The 18,017-nt window shown below is 39.0% G+C and overlaps 1 protein-coding gene across 2 annotated transcripts in view; it reads right to left on the bottom strand.

Annotated features, from left to right (window-relative positions):
* ANXA10 (annexin A10) overlaps nt 1-18,017 on the bottom strand; it is a 50,992-nt gene that overhangs the window by 16,916 nt on the left and 16,059 nt on the right. Inside the window, exons 2-4 of one of the 2 annotated variants that reach the window (XM_074950059.1) lie at nt 17,418-17,502; nt 8,779-8,873; nt 545-658 (exon numbers count right to left, since the gene is read on the bottom strand). In XM_074950059.1, the coding sequence (XP_074806160.1) occupies nt 545-658; nt 8,779-8,873; nt 17,418-17,502 (294 nt within the window). The remainder of the gene's footprint in view (nt 1-544; nt 659-8,778; nt 8,874-17,417; nt 17,503-18,017) is intronic. The other variant, XM_074950060.1, reaches the window with a different exon arrangement.

The following is an 18,017-nucleotide window of genomic DNA, read 5'->3' as shown; positions in this document are numbered from 1 at the left end:
GCTCATTTTATTTGCTGGCAATGACTGCTTAATACAATAAAATAGTTCCTAGCCTTGAAAATGGGAATGAAATTAAAATGTTAAAGGATAGTCACTGATTTATAAAAGAGTAAGGTAGGTATTAGGGTGCAGATCATGCAAACACTTAGCCTTATGCACGTGAGTAATCTCATGAGAAAGATTCAATGGGACTACTCATATGAGCATATCTAAGAACATGTGTAAGCATTTGCCGGATCAGGGCCTTACTTTTCAGTTAAGAAACCATACTGTAGAAATATGTTATTTTCTTCAGTTATCTGTTTATATTTATCTGTTAAATGATTGCTGTATTTTTAAGGCTAGATTATTTATATTGCCTTTAATATATAAATACATGTAAATTGTATAGTACCGAATATTTCTTCTCTCCCACTAAACTGAGAAATGCCTTTTTAACAGTTTATCATTCAGTTATATGACAAAGAATCTATGAAACAGATGTGAATTGTTGTAATCAGTGCCTATAAGTAATTGTCTAAGTATTTTTGAGTTAGACAAGCACCTTCATAGCATGCCAGAGCTCATGGGCATCATAGGATGCAGGTGGATACATCAGGCCAACCATAATGTCTTTGAAGTGATGAGAGAGATTCTCTTTCAGGTCCATAATCAAATCCTTGGAAAAAAGATAATCAGGATTATTGCGGTACTCTTGCTGTGCAGTGGAATATTAATCACTGAAAGCATTAAAAATAAAAACTAGCAATTATTTTTGTGATATAATAAAAAGATGAGCCCTGCAGGTTGGATTGTGGCTACAGTTAAGTAACAAAAACTCTTCTCAAAGCTGTGCATATCCTTGTTGATAATATGGGCAAGACTACTGTACATCAAGAAAGAAAAAGAACACAGCAATGTTGGTTAATTAGAACATAGGTGAAAAAACCCCTAATGTTTAGAAATGGAAAAGACTGACACTGGTAAGGAAAGACATTTGGGGCCAAATTTTTAAAAGGGTCTTCAGTCTGCTTTGACACATTCTCCCTCACCTTGTGTATGCAAATCTTTATGAACCCAGACCCTTAGATGTGACTATGGAAACAGCCTTTGCGGGAATCACCACAGCTATATTTTATGGGGTGTACTCAACTATATTTGTAAGTAGGTTTGTAATGTAGAGCTGGACAGAAAACAGTTTTCCCAGCTGGTAAAACTTGTCAAGATTTTGAGAATGGACTCATTCCACATCTGGATGAAACCAAGACCTTTTTGAAGTTATTCAATGAAAAAAAAAAATAAAATAGGCAACTCTAGGCTGGTGATTATGGCACTTGCCTGGAATGATCTGAATCAGGCAGAGGGAGACTTGAATGTGAGTTTTTGTAACCTAGATACCCTAACCACCAGACTATTGGCTAGTCTGCTTACCCCCTCTTTCAATCTTTTTTGCTGGAGTGCTTCTGGAGTGCATACAAAATTAACTCTTCATTTGAGCAGGGACTTGAACCTCCATCTCTGGTTAGTGGCCTAGCCACTAAGTTATAGTCAGTCACTCTCTCAAGCAATAGTTAATTATTTATACAAAATGTAACAGCTTCAGCAAGCAAAACGGAGCAAGAGACACAGTGATTTGGAGCAAGGACTCTGTTACATAGGCCAGAGGCATGCTGTAACCACAGGACTATAATCTCTCTTAGTCCTGTTCCTCCCTGACATTCCATCCTGGACCTGAGGAACTTTTCTTGACAAAAATTTGTTGAACCTAACCCCTTCCTACAAAACATTTCTGTTTTGACAAATCAGCATTTTTGGATTGAAATAAACCTTTCAGCCCAAAATTCCTCTAGTCATATGTCAGGGAGAAGAGTTGGAGTTTAGTCAGGAATCTAAAATGGCAAAGAAGCTGTCCCTGATGAGAGGGGCAACATGAGGGAAGGTTTTATCTTTGCTTATCTTTCCCTATTTTCCAGCACCCTTCCTCTGCTATACTTTGAGAATACTAGACTTATTTAGTGAATGTGTCCATTTGCATTTATCACATTTGCTGGACTTTTGTCTCTTGGATACCAGTACTTGATTCCTGTTAAGGTTAATGAGACTTATGGGTAAGTGCTAAGTAGCGAATGTCCCCCTAGTTGTTTTTAACAATGAACATGGAGCTGTAATATACATGGGAAAATAAAAACATTGCTGCATATTGTGACATATCACATAGTTATACTTCTTGGGGCAGACCCTCAGCTGAGAATCTTCCCCCTGGAAACTACATACTGCTTCTTCCTCACTGCTAAAGGATTCTCTTCATAGACTCTTTCTTTGGGGTATAGGAGATTTCTAGGGACTTTTCCCCCCAGTGTTAGTCACTCCCAGACAATGAGAAATCTTGTTATTGGCAGTTAGTGTATGTCTCTCCCTTTTTGTTTTTTATTTTAACTGAATTCAGGACTTGTGAAAGGTACTGGATTAACAAAACTAGTATGATGGCACTGGAAGCTTCTCCACAGCCCCATATGCATGCCTCTGCACTGATCTATAATATGCTTATTGAGGGGATGAGAATGTCCATGCTCACTCACTCCTTACCTGTTTGAGGCTTTCAACTCTTAAGACTGCCAAAAAGCTTGTCACTTGCAGTAGTGGTGTGTTATTGTGTGGATACCTATTCACTTATTTCCTATACACTACTAAGCAGGCATTAGGACCCAGATCCACAAAGGACCCAGATTCTTAGCATCACACTGTCTAACTTTTAAGTACCTCTAAATCACTGTAAATTCCGGGTTAGATGCCTAGACTCCCTACACAATGCATGGAGAGAGATAGGCACCTGAGAATATGATCCACAAAAGCCAGCATGCTAGGGAGGGAGCTGACAAGACTAGCCAACAGCAGCTGCTTGAGGAAAGGGGTGCCTAAGTCCTGCCACTCTCCCAGAGTTAGGCGTCTATGTCTGAGCTGCAGGGAGGGACCTATCTCTGCATTCGATACACAAATGGGAACCCATCTCCTGGAGCATGTTCGTTTAGATACCTGAGCTATTTCTTGTGAGATTGGCTTATGTGCCTGCCTAGCTCCATACTAAATGGGATGAAGAGGAGATGGACTCCCTTTTAACCACTAACCGGGGGTTAGGGTACTCATATGGGAGAACCTAGTTCAGTTCTCCCTCTCCCCATTTGAAGAGGAAAAGGGATTTGAAGAAGGGTTCTCCACTATTCAGGTGAGTGCCTGAACCACTAGACTATGGCATATGGGAAATGACTGCCGAGGAGGAAGTACTGCAGAAAGGGATCTGGGGGTCATAGTGGACCACAAGCTAAATATGAGTCAAATGTGTGACGTTGTTGCAAAAAAAGTGAACATCATTCTGGGATGTATTAGCAGGAGTGTTGTAAGCAAGACATGAAAAGCAATTCTTCCGCTTTACTCCGCGCTGATTAAGCCTCAACTGGAGTATTGTGTCCAGTTCTGGGAGCCACATTTCAGGAAGGATGCAGAAAAATTGGAGAGAGTTCAGAGAAGAGTGACAAAAATGATGAAAGTTCTAGAAAACATGACCTATGAGGGAAGACTGAAAAAATTGGATTAGTTGAGTCTGGAAAAGAGAAGACTGAGAGGGGAATACGATAACAATTTTCAAGTATGTAAAAGGTGGTTACAAGGAGGAGGGAGAAAAATTGTTTTTCTTAACCTCTGAGGATAGGACAAGAAGCAATGGGCCTAAATTGCAGCAAGGGAAGTTTAGGTTGGACATTAGAAAAAACTTCCTGTCAGGGTGCTTAAGCACTGGAATAAATTGCCTAGGGAGGTTGTGGAATCTCCATCATTGAAGATTTTTAAGAACAGGTTAGACAAATACCTTTCAGGAATGGTCTAGATAATATTTAGTCCTGCTGTGAGTGAAAGGGACTAGACTTGATGACTCTTGGGGTCCCTTCCAGTCCTATAATTCTATTCTTGGGGGGGGGAAGAGGGTATATCTCAATCTCTCTTGTTGAAGCCATTCCACTTTGTACTAAATAATTAAGTATTAAGTAGGTGAGAGAGAGTGAGAATAACTCTATAGTCCAGTGATTAGGGCACTCACATGTGAGGTGGAAAACACCTGTTAAAATTCCTTTCCCTCAGGCAGAGGGGGAAATCAACTGGGGTCTCCCACATAGACGCCGTCTCTGTGGGTGCTCCGGGGCTGGAGTACCCACGGGAAAAATTGGTGGGTGTAGAGCACCCACCGGCAGGTCCCCGCCCCGCCCCAGGTCACCTCCGCCTCTGCTCTGACTCCTGTCCTGAGCGCGCTGTCGCATCCTGCTTCTCCCCCCTCCCTCCCAGCGCTTGCGCCGCAAAACAGCTGTTTCATACAGCAAGCCTGGGAGAGAGGGAGGGGGAAGGAGGAGGAAAGCGGCTCACCTGGGGAAGAGGCTGGGCCTGGGTGGGGATTTGGGGAGGGATCCAATAGGGGCAGAGAGGGGCGTCGTCGTGGCGGGGCTGCGGGGGGGCACGAGCACCCACCGGCGCCAACAAAAGTTGGCGCCTGTGATCTCCCACATCCCAGGTGAGTGTCCTAAGCACTGGGCTAAAGTTTATAAGGGAGGATGTTAACTCCTCCTCCACCCAGCTCTTTGGTGTGGAGAGAGCCCTATTCAGAGCACAGCTACTGGATCAGGCTTTGCAGGTGAGATGGGCAGGAGACCATCTATCTTTGCCTAGCTTGAGGCATGAGATAGGCTAGGGTGCCTGCCTGTGGCAGAAGATTAGGCATATAGTGAGTTTTTTACTGTGGAAATGTAGGCAGTGAGCTTTGGCTCCAACTGAGTGAGGGTTCTGTGGATTGCAGTGGTGCCTTAATCTTGAAATCAATGGAAGTTAGGAGCCTAAATACCTTTGAGGACCTGGGCCCAGATTCCTACTGACCTGAAGTTGTATTTGAATCAGTGATCAAATGGACTCCAATCCCATAAACCAGTCAGTCCCCCCGCCTCCCCCATGTATATCTTCTTTCAGTCCAAAGATAGAGACTTTGCTTTTGATGGACGGAACCAAAACTATTAAGGGTGTTTCTTCCAATGCAACTTGTCTTAAACACTTTTTTGTGTATTGGTGAAGATTTTTCATTACCAAGAGATCCATGGGGATGGTGGAAAAACTATAACTGAAAATAACAACATAGTTAATGTAAAAGCCTCTCTATCTCTCAGAAGGAGAATAATTAAAGATAACCACAGGATTTCTGAGTATAATTAATTTAGTAAACAGAGTAGCAATGAGGAAGGAGACATACAAATTAAAAAATGAATTTATGATAAAGAAACAATATGTAATCTTCCCTGAATGTGCATTAGATACATTTGACAACTACTAAATCACACACAGAATTGAAATTAATTCATTAAGACATTTTACTGCTGACAGCATGCCTGTGGGAATATGGATTAATAATACAAATGGAGACCAATTAAAAATTACCCCCTGCAATCAGAACTAGGGTAGAATGAAGAGAAGTAGTGAAAAATAAGAAAAGACAAATCTAAGTTGTCATTATTAAAAATTGCCAATTGTCTCTCTGAGAAATCCTTAAAGGCTAATTGTAAGAAGGAATCTCTAAGTTTCTGGATATGTCTGAATCACCCAGCCAGTTCAGAAGTTTAACTTCAGCATTTGCTTTTATCCATTTCTGCCTTTAATTTGCCCCATTTCCAGTTTGTAATTCATGTTAGTGTCAATATGAACAGGATCCTATTGGAAGCACAATAGCTACCATATTAAAAATTGATCTAGAGAGAGGTCTAAACATGTGAAGTTGATATGAGTGTCTACACAGTGGACTGTTCGATGAATTAAAAAAAAATCAAAACAAAATATTAAAGCTGAACATGTCCCATGAGAGAGAGCTATAAACCAGAGAAATGGGATAGGGATGAGGAAGAGAGAGGGAGGATGTGGAGAAGTGGCAGACCCTTAGCATTTTTGCCTGCTCCTTCAACCAAATAGTAACTAATTACTGACCCCCATTTCCACATCACTTTACATTGGGTTGGCATAAAGACTTTTGGGAAGGTTAGCAAAATGCACCCAATAATTGACTAATTTAACTTAATTTGTGTATCGTTAGACTCTTCTCTACCCCACACATTCTGCTTGTTCCTTTTAACATTAGCAACTTGTTTACATTGAAAAAAGGGCTAAAAACTTTCTTTAAAAATGAAAGCAGAGATTCTCCTTTACATTTCCAGTTCCTCCTTATCGTGAGACCTGCAGCCATCAACGTTACAGGGCCAAGAGGCTATTCCTGGGAGGTGGGAAAAGGAGGATGAATTTAAGGTAAAATTGACCTAGAGGAATCTATTCTTTGTTCTGTTATTTATTGTTTGTTTCAGGATTTTAAAATGGAAATCCAAACTGTTGAATTAAATAGACATAACAGGAGTTATCCTCCATTAATACAGAATATCTCAAACCACATTATGTGAACTCCATCCCCTAAAAAGGAACTGGCAATTCTTTCTGGAAATAGTATAGATTTATATCCCAGTTACCCATAGGTTCAGTAATTTAAAATAAAATATCATTTACTTTTTTATTTTATTAAAATGATAGCTCCAGTTGCAGGTAATATTCCAGAAAAATATCAGAGGAGGACTTGATGAAAAGAAGTGCTGTGTACAGGGTTTCTGCTGTGGACTGTACACACACCTGAGATGAGATTAGCTTGATTAGATAAACTCAGTTTCTTAACAAAATACAATTAAAAGTTGTTACAGTGCCTATAATGAACACTATTTGATTTTTTAAAACTGTTGACTCAATCCCAAATAATAACTGGTACGGCAGAAATCACTAAACCTCAGTTACCAACTATTTCCACACACACTGTCTGAGATTACCACAGTTTTCACTACACTTAATGAAGGAATTTATGGTAACTGTGAAGTAAGTGTTGGCAAAAGCTAACTCTTTAATGGCAACTACTACAGTTTAATTAGAGAGGAAGGATGATATAGTGGTTAGGGATACAGCCTACAACTGGGGAGACCTAGGTTCTGCCACAGATTTCCTGTGTGCCTTTGTGTAAGTGTCTGTGTCTCTATTCCCTTTTGGTAAAGGGGGAAAACAACACTATCTACTTTACAGGGGTGTTGTGAAGATGGACAAATTAAAGACTGAGGTATTCAGGTATAGTGATAGGAGGCATAAAAGTAGTTAAGGTATCTAGGTAATAGAATTCACTTATGTACATACTGATGTTCTAGTGATTTCAATTAAATGGAAGTAGAACAACAGAAGTTGGAAGGTGAGATGAGCTATGGCTTAGTTGTAGTTTATTCATTTTGATTTATAACACAAAAATCTTTCTTTACCTTTGTTTAAGGACATAATAATCCAGACAAAATCATCAGCCCACTCCCTGCAAACCAGAAAATAACCAACTAAACATGAACATGAAGTTCAAACAGTTCTCCCCTCTACCCATAAATACCAGCTCTCCTTCTGACCCTCCATCCCTTCATTATCTCAGAAAACAGGTGGGCTTTGCAGCCTATATAGAAATCAACAAACTTGGGCAATTTTGGATCAGGGAGGGAATAAGTTCAATAGTTAAGGTCTGTTTATGGAGAACACCCTCCCAGCTGAGAAGCTCCACTATAAGTATCAAGACACTTCTCAAGGAGAATCTCTTTTCTCAGGGTTGTGGTGAGCTGGTAGATTGAGGGGGACTGGGTGATCCAGAGTTCAGGGAAATTGGATTTAACTCAAGCTATTGGCCTAATTTTTATTATGACTGAGGAAAATCTGGTCAGTTTAATCACAGGATTTTTCATTAGTTGTGTATTTTTTGTATATAATAAGAAAATCTGACTCTTGCATTGCCCTTTGCATCTGTAGAGTTCAATGCACTTCACAAAGAAAGTCAGTATCATTATCCCAATTTTACAGATGGGGAAACTGAGGCACAGACTGACAACATGGCTTGCCCAAAGGCACCCAGCAGATCAGTTATAGGGCTGGGCATAGAATCCAGGTCACCGCTCTAGCCACTAGGCAATATTGCCTCCTCTGACATGTATAAGAGATGCTAATGTTCATGGTAGGTGCTTTTAATAAATTTAAATAGAATATTTAAAAAATAGAATCTGATCAGAAGACAAAAGCTACCTAAGCTTCTGTCTTCTCATATTTTAAAAGCATATGTGTGTTTGTGTTTGTGTGTGTGTGTATTTCAGTATAAAATTGGTGATGGTGTATTATCACAAAAATTGTACCACATCACTTCTGGATGTGAGCAGATCTGATCTCATACAAGTTTTGAAGCACCTTACAAATATTATTTACATATCACCATATCTCTATCAGATAACTTATTTCCTATGTACCAGTGGGTACTCAGTGGCACAGAGAATTTAAGTAAAATGCCCAAAGTCACACATTGTAGTCAGGAGAACAAACTATATTTGAGAAACTGGGGTGAGGGGAAGATAGAGGTATTTCTAAAGAATGTATGTAAGATCAGTAGAGGAACATGGAAAGTTTCTTCTCCCACAGTTCACTCACTACCTCGTTTCCTTCTTAGTTCTTTATGTCTAAACAGATGTTTAACTTCCACTGTCACATAAATGATAAATGACAGTCTAAAACCTGCAGAGGTATTGATAGTCATATAAAGTAGTTGTCTGTCAATCAGGTGGCGATACAGCTTCATGCCAGAGATTGGGTTCCAGAAAATGACCTGATGAAAAGGCCAACAGCAATAAGTACAGGAGAGTTATAAATGTGGACATATGCAAAACGATGTCATCATACCCTGCCATACATTTCCCTGTAAGCCTCTGCAATCATAAGTCTTTGTGCATTGCAACGCTGTGTTAGAATATCAATCACCATGTCCTTTTCACAACCTGGAAAGGAAACAAGACCAAATGCTTAAATTAAACTTTTACTTATATTTATCATTGTTTGGTGAGTGTAAGATACCATGTTTTGTTCAAATGCATTAACCACATTTCTTGCAGAAAAAACTCAGATTAATATCAGATTGGTATATACAAACATCAATAATATTTATCATGCTTATGTACCTTTCACTTGCTGGTGTACTACTGACAAATAGTCAAGAAATCTGTATTATCATCAGATGCATTACCATACGCTCAAGGGGAATGGACTTGAAAACATCAGTAAAATTGGATTAAAGCTTTCATCAAATAAGAACTAGGCATTCAGGTAGAATTTATAGCTAGGACTGGAAAGTTGAGTTTGGATGTGACAATGCTCATTAAATTGTCATTTTCAAGTTACTGATTTCCAGTAATGGAATGGCCATTCACAGAGGGACCATTGGTTGTAAAATTGCTGAATAAGGTGCTCAGTTAGATGGTGTAAAATAAAATGTTGAAGGATTATTTATTAATACTGGTTTCTGAATGATGCATTAGGACCAAGGGTTACTTTGTGGAAGAAGGTTATCTATGATCATTAGTTTGTAACTGGTGATTAGAGCTACCTGCTAAATTTATGCAATCAGTGTATGACTGCTAAAACTCAAAAGAAGATAGAAAATAATTCACAATTAATTCACTTATTTTGCTTTTACCTCCCAAAAGAGAACTCCTGATGATTTGATATGACTTGGTTTTTTAATGACATTCCCAGACAAATTCTTTCCTGGTGGAGCTCAATTGATTTTAGTGGAGATAGGCCAAATTCATCTGTTGTTTCTTATATTTATATAAGACCTGCAGGAAGTGTTGCTGCTGAAAACATGAAAAAATGTTTTTTCCTGTGTAAAAAGAAACACAATACTATGTTCTTGTTTCTTCTTTTTACATGGGAAAAATTATTGTTTTAAGCAGCAGTTATTAAACCAAACCTTTACTATTAATAATCTTGTCTGTGGTGTGGGGTCAGACACTGAGTGGGAGCATAAATAGTTTGGGAATTACTGAAGGTCATTTCAGAGAGGCTACATTTCAGAACCATTGCAACAAAAATCACAGATTATTTGCTATGGAGCAAAATGTTTCTCCTGATTTGCATTGTAGACTTAGTCTTAGAATTTTAATTGCATCAATTTATGGAATGTGATGTTTTCAATGCTGATGATGCTTGGTCAAGCCTCACAACTTTTAACTGAGCACTGAAATGAGTCTGACACAGCAATGAAAGAGAAGCCTTGGAAAATGAATAGAAAATCCATTTGAAAAGCTTATGAATACAATAGTGGCGCACTTTTGTGTATCGACCGACTTCTCTGCTGCACCCAGAATCTGCTAGGCATAACAGAAAAGAGTCATTTGCAACTCCCTGATCATGAGGCTGGTGCTACACTGATCCCAGTCCCAGAATTCTTCTGAGCCAACTTAAGGCCCTATTAAGAAAAACACCTATTAGATGTTTAATTTTCAGACATTGTGTCCTGTTAACTTCACTAGGACTACCCATATGCCTAATGGTAAGCACATGTTTCAATACTTTGCTGAACTGATGTCTTAAATTCCACTGGCTAGTAAAGGCTTCCCTGCACAGGAGTGCTGTGCCAGCTAGGGATTGGTGGATTACAGTAACCATCCAGCCAGGCATCCTCCTGGCCAGGCTGGGAAAGGAATATCATACACAAATTCCTCACCAGCTGAGGACTCCCCACATGTGGAAAATCTAATTTATGGGGCCAGGATGTATCAGGAATAATTCCAGGGCAGCCAATGGAATTATATAAGAGAAAAATGGGAGAACTGGGGACATATGTAGCTCTTGCCCAATGTTTCTCGGTTACTCTTCAGTCACTTTGAGCAATATTTTCATTAATATGCAGTCAGTATGACTGCTAAAACTCAAAAGAAGGTAAAAAATAATTCACAATTAATTCACTTATTTTGCTTTTATCTCTCAAAAGAGAACTCTTGATGATTTGATATGACTTGGCTTTTTAATGATATTCCAAGGACAAAATCATGTCATCTCTTACTGGAAGAGTGGATGATTCAACAGGTTATAAAAGAGTGGTGCTTCAGAGATACAAAAGGGGTAGAATTCCAAGGAAGGTGGCAGTGACTTGCACAAAGCTGAGGTTTTAATACTCTTATATTGATGGGCCAGCCATCCTTATCTTTATATCAAAAAGCAGCAACACCCTGAAAAGAAGAATTAAAAGAACCAGCCAATCAAAATACAAGTTATGTAAAGGTCTTTACAAGCTAAACTGCACTTGAGTCAATGTAATTTAAAAGGCTGTTGCAGGAGAACAAACAACTGCTTAATAAAACCTTTGCATGACGAATAGGTTACAAATGGTACTCACAGAATGTGATTCTGTGATCTTTGTCAGATTTTTGTGTAACAGACATGACAATATCTAGGACAAACCTTAAGTTAAAGTCTCTTAGGCCATTGTATTAAACATGCAAATGTTTATGTATTATTGCGGGATGGCATGTAACTTTTTAAAGGGGAGGCAGGACTAACATAAATACTATGAAGTGTTATGTGCTTCAAAGGACTCTTAAAACAATTGACCAGACAAGACTGAACTTTTGGTTGAGTGGGGTTCCCAGGAAATACTTGGGAAGAGCGGAACGCAAATTATTCACCTTAGGAGCCATTTTTTTTAAACTGTGCCTTAAAGATAAGCCTATTGTCTGGCAGATTACCTATTCATGGTCTCTTCAAAGGTCCAAATTATCTAAAGGAGGGAATCTAACTCATGGGGAGCTAGTTCTAAGTGAAAGCTGCTCACCAGAGGAAAACCCTGTCTGGAGGGTTTGAAGAACTAATTAGAGGGGGGTGATCTCTGATAGGCTTATTAGTATTCATATAAGCTCTTAGCTTTAATGTTTTCTCCGTAATGCTTTCACCTTAAGAATAAAAGGGTTTGCTTAGAAAAAAATGAGGTAACTTCTAACTACTAGCAATTACAGTGTTATTAGTCTTTGAAGAGCAAATAAAGTGAAGAGGCTGGCCATTTAGGTAGCCTGGCTTCCTGGGGGATAGTACAGTAGAGGCAGGGAACTTTTCAGCCCAGAAATACCCCAGTCAGAAGGGAGAGGTGCATGTATCCATCCAAGAGTGATGACAGCAGAGGAACCAAGAGTGGATGTCCTTGCTGGATGATGGGGGAATATAGGTGCAGTTACCCTGAACTGTGACATGTACTGTACCTGCTAAATGTTAGGGATGCAGCAGATCAGACTGCTTTTCAATTATTTTTATTTAATATCTGCACTGTGGTAGCAACCAGAAGGCCCAATCAGGATTGTGTCCTAGTGTTCTATATGCTGTACATACACATAAAACATGGTCCCTGCCCTGAAGACTTTACAATCTAATTTAAGATAAAAGTGAATGTAACAAATGAGATGGAAGTAGAAGAGAAAACTTGGGTAACAGCGATATGAAAATGTGTATGATAGGCTGTACTTAAAGTAATGGTTCCCAATCACAAGGTTATTTTCAATAACTGTGAGTCTCCCAGTGGTCCTTGACTAAGGTATGGTCAGTTGACAGGTTCTGTGGGCATGACACTAGAAACAAGTCAATGGGGGACTGGAAGGAACAGTGATAGCTTTACAAAGAGCTGATTTAAAAAAGTTACATGATTTTTTCACCAAAAGATTTTACTTAAAAAAAAATCCTAAATTTTTCATTTCTTGAAATTCATGAAAAAAATCCATCCAGCCTGTAGCTCATCAAAAACTATGACCAACTTAAATGAAAACTTAAAATATTTCAGGATATCTTTAGTTGAAAATGGAATCTGATGAAAAATGTAATTGAAAACTCAATATCTACCAATGCTATTTGCAGACTATTTTAGGGAGATCGTACCATTCATTTAGAAACACAAATGGATAAAGGTGGCTAGATGTCTAGTAAGTTTTTATTTCCATCTATTTTTAAAAAGAAAAGGAATACTTGTGACACCTTCGAGACTAACCAATTTATTTGAGCATAAGCTTTCGTGAGCTACAGCTCACTTCAGCGGATGCATACTGTGGAAAGTGTAGAAGATCTTTTTATACACACAAAGCATGAAAAAATACCTCCCCCCACCCCACTCTCCTGCTGGTAATAGCTTATCTAAAGTGATCACTCTCCTTACAATGTGTATGATAATCAAGGTGGGCCATTTCCAGCACAAATCCAGGGTTTAACAAGAATGTCTGGGGGGGGGGGTAGGAAAAAACAAGGGGAAATAGATTACCTTGCATAATGAATCAACCATTCCCAGTCTCTATTCAAGCCTAAGTTAATTGTATCCAATTTGCAAATTAATTCCAATTCAACAGTCTCTCGCTGGAGTCTGGTTTTGAAGTTTTTCTGTTGTAATATCGCATCTTTCATGTCTATAATCGCGTGACCAGAGAGATTGAAGTGTTCTCCGACTGGTTTATGAATGTTATAATTCTTGACATCTGATTTGTGTCCATTTATTCTTTTACATAGAGACTGTCCAGTTTGACCAATGTACATGGCAGAAGGGCATTGCTGGCACATGATGGCATATATCACATTGGTGGATGTGCAGGTGAACGAGCCTCTGGTAGTGTGGCTGATGTTATTAGGCCCTGTGATGGTGTCCCCTGAATAGATATGTGGGCACAGTCGGCAATGGGCTTTGTTGCAAAGATAGGTTCCTGGGTTAGTGGTTCTGTTGTGTGGTATGTGGTTGCTGGTGAATATTTGCTTCAGGTTGAGGGGCTGTCTGTAGGCAAGGACTGGCCTGTCTCCCAAGATTTGTGAGAGTGTTGGGTCATCCTTCAGGGTAGGTTGTAGATCCTTAATAATGCGTTGGAGGGGTTTTAGTTGGGGGCTGAAGGTGACGGCTAGTGGCGTTCTGTTACTTTCTTTGTTAGGTCTGTCCTGTAGTAGGTGACTTCTGGGAACTCTTCTGGCTCTATCAATCTGTTTCTTCACTTCCGCAGATGGGTATTGTAGTTGTAAGAATGCTTGATAGAGATCTTGTAGGTGTTTGCCAATTAACTTAGGCTTGAATAGAGACTGGGAGTCGCTAAGTCATTATGCAAGGTAACCTATTTCCCCTTGTTTTTTCCTACCCCCCCCCCCAGACGTTCTTGTTAAACCCTGGATTTGTGCTGGAGATGGCCCACCTTGATTATCATACACATTGTAAGGAGAGTGATCACTTTAGATAAGCTATTACTAGCAGGAGAGTGGGGTGGGGGGAGAGAAAACCTTTTGTAGTGGTAAACACCCATTTTTTCATGGTTTGTGTGTATAAAAAGATCTTCTGTACTTTCCACAGTATGCATCCGCTGAAGTGAGCTGTAGCTCACGAAAACTTATGCTCAAATAAATTGGTTAGTCTCTAAGGTGCCACAAGTACTCCTTTTCTTTTTGAAAATACAGACTAACACGGCTGTTACTCTGAAATCTATTTTTAACACTTTCACTGAATCTGCGAGGGATGAAATATGAGTCTCCGCTACTATGTACCTTACTTTTGTTACACATGATCAGACTGCTGATCATCTTCTGTGCACTTACATGAACTAGTGGTTGTTTCTTCAATAAAATTTCAGAGCATTAAAAATGGGCAAATGAGATTAGTTTGCCAAATGTAGTTTCACGTTAGTAACATTAAATCCATATTAGTAACATTATCATTCAGTGTTTTCATTAATCAATTACCAGCTTTATATAACCCTTCCATAAATACTACTTTATGTAACTGACATGACGATTTTCTATATCAGCAAGTCCATTAATGAAATTGTTTTAATCGTCATGTTGCATCTGACTTGGAAAAATGGTTGATTAATAACTAGCTTCTCAAATGTCAAATAACAAAGTGTTTAAGTGAAAGTTACAGGTAACCCACAGAAGTTTTGGAATGGAAACTTTAGTGATGGGTAGCATGGTGTTAGAGGAGGATAGTCTTTAAGGTTCTTTAGCATTATTCTGAATGAATTCTTGATTTTTTGGGATTATGCAGATTTTATTGTATGAATTTTAACTCATAGGTTCTATTTTGACAAATTTGATATTAGCTGCAAGAACTATGGCCTGTATTATGTTGCCAAGTGCTGATCAGGGTAATAAAACATTCTACAGTATAACTACAAATTCTGAATAGAATGTCATCCGTCTGTAATACAGTAAATTAAGTCTTGTTTAATTGGCAGAGCACCATTTCCTCACCACGTGGCAGGCTGTTGGCTCTCATGAATGACATGGATGCCATTTTATTTCTCATCTGGAGTCCGATCACATGCACACTGAAGTCAATAGCAAAGGTCCCATTCCATTCAATGATGTAGCCTCAGATTCAAGAAGTGTGCAGTTTCAAATCCAGTATATTATTTTTACTTTTCAGAGAACAGTTACTTCAGGAGGTTTGTTTATAATGAAAAATGGTTTGTCCATCCTTGAAGTTAGTGCTCAACACAGCAATTGTTTATCTCCGTAAGTAACATTACTCATGTGAACACTCCCATTGTGCTCAGTGGGACTACAAATGTGAGTAATTTTACTTACATGCATAATTGTTAGCTAGGCTGGGGCAACAGACTGCCAGCTCTCAGGGCAAAGGCTGTGGGGAGTAAATGGACATAGCTTCATTGAAGTCAAATTGCTTTAATTTTGTAGATAAGCAGTCATGCATGAAAACAGAAGTTTGTTCCCATGTTTTTACATGATTAAGTTTAAAGTATATTAAAATGTGTTATTGCAATTTGTATTTAATAGGTGATGGACAGAATATTGTCTATTTTAATCCCAGTGAAAATATGACTCATTAAACGTTCTTGCTTTAAAAATAGTAAAATATGAGAAACCTTAACATGTAACAGCGTAATCAATCAAAAAGAAGAGGCAGATTGTACTTAATAATACTCCTTTTTGGTATTTCCTGGGACAAAGTATACATAGCTAAATGGAGGCACATACGCTCCACTGAAGAGAATGGCTGGACAGAATGCCAGATTTGGTGTTTTAAGTAGGGCTGTCATTTAATCACAGTTAACTCAAGCTATTAATGCAAAACAAATTAAAAAGGACCTAGCCAGTGTAAAGGGGCTGAAGGGGAAACGGCCCAGGGAGAGAGACTGACAAAGGGAGAGAAGGAGGGCAGGCAGGAAGGCTGCCGCCAAAGGGTCCTGGGTCGGAAACCAGAGTAGAGGGCGGGCCTGGGTCCCTCCCTTCCCCCTTGCACTTCCACCTGGCCATTAGGAGTGGCCATCATGGACTGCACCAGACCCCTGCCAAAAGGGGTTAGCCTTTGGGGGTGTTGTTGGCCATTGTGGCTGGGGCGAAGAGAAGGACTGCTGATAACACCAAACCCCAGGAAGGGGGTGGGACCAGAGCAGTGGGCACTGCCGGAGAGCAGTGTCCTGAAGAGGATGCCGCAAGCTGAGAGCAACGCGGGTCGAGACGCCAATCTAGGGCAAGAGACAGACGGGACAGCACCGGCAGAGGGCGCTCCACATGAACTGAGCTAATTCTCAGAATGAACAGCAGGAAGCGCTGTGGTGGTGAGTCTGGACCCCATCACAGCAATAAAGAAATTGTACTACAGTGCTTGTATGAGACGAATTGAAAAATACAATTTCTTTTATCTATTTTACAGTGCAAATATTAGTAATAAAAATATAAAGTGAGCACTGTACACTTTGTATTCTGTGTTTTAGTTGAAATCAATATATTTGAAAACATAGAAAACATCCAAAATATTTAAATAAATGATAGTCTATTATTAACAGTACAATTAAAACTGCAATTAATTGTGATTTTTTTAATCTCTCAATTAATCGTGATTAGTTTTTTAATTGTTTGACAGCCATAGTTTTAATACTTGTAAAAAGCCTAGCAGGGTGAATTTGAAAGTTTCCCATGCAGACAGCTATCCTGATTAGGAAAATGTCTCAGTCAAAGATTCAGTATTCTGACCCCCAGAAATATCAACAAAACCCAAAACAAAAACCTGAAGAGAAAAAAATGCTTTGGTGAACTGCATTTTTGTCTGGTTTTTGCTTTCAGTCCATAGATTAGCAATTCCTCAAGAGGAATCAATAAGGTAATCTTGTCTGGTTTTTTTCATCAATGATTGATATTTTAAAAGCCAATATCCTTTGAGAATAGCTAACTTTAGATGTCATAATTAAGAGACTTTTCTTTTGTCTCAAGAGTGCTGGTGAAATAAAAGATAACCTTTAGGAAAAGGCAGGTTAGTACAAAAACCCCAAAAGCTTTGAATAAATTGTCATAGGCTTGTGTCTACCCTGAACATCTTCTAATTCCTTCCAGTGCAATTGCACAGTTTCTTTTAATGTCAGTGATATATGATTTTTAGTTAAAAAACAATTTAAAAAATCATTGCTTATCTCTTTCCATTCTTGATGCCTGTTTCTACAATTGCTCTTGTTCTAAAGGTGTTTCCAAGGATGGGCTGAAAGAAGAGATGGCTTGGAATTGTCAGTCAGGATACACACCTATTCCCTGTAGGGCTCCCCCAAGCATCTGGGCATCTATAACTGGATTGAAATTTGGAGCTGGGAAGATTGTTCCTTGTATCTGCTAAGGGGGAAAAGAGATAGGTTAGTGTTATTTGTAACTGATCATTAATTATATACAAGGTGTCATCAGCAGAATTATGAATGAACCACAAGATTTTGGAACCCTTGTTCTTATGAATAGTCCTTCCTTTAATGAGTAATGCACTGAAGGCCTCTGGAACCTATGTTTGTAATGAGTAAAGGTTGCAAGATCAGGCATCAAACCTGTTTTTTGGAACCCATTGACACTCAAAACACATACTTTAGTTTCTATGAGGTTACTAAGCAATATTCCACAAGTGACCAGTAAATATTACATTAATCCTTGCATTCCAACCTGATTAAAGGGACACAGTCAACTTGATGATCACATTTCCACTGAAAATTGGGTTGAAAATTACCTATTATTGCAAATAGCTCTTACAGTTACTATAACACCTGAGATTAGAGAAAAGATATTTGTTTACTTTAAGTGCACAACACGCAGGTGTACAAAGAGAAAAAGGGGACAAAGGATGTTCAGACATGTTTGATGTT

Source organism: Natator depressus, chromosome 4 (genome assembly GCF_965152275.1).
Source record: "Natator depressus isolate rNatDep1 chromosome 4, rNatDep2.hap1, whole genome shotgun sequence".
Lineage (NCBI taxonomy): Eukaryota > Metazoa > Chordata > Testudines > Cheloniidae > Natator > Natator depressus.
Note: the sequence above shows the minus strand (reverse complement) of the source record. Positions and strands in the feature narration are given on the sequence as shown.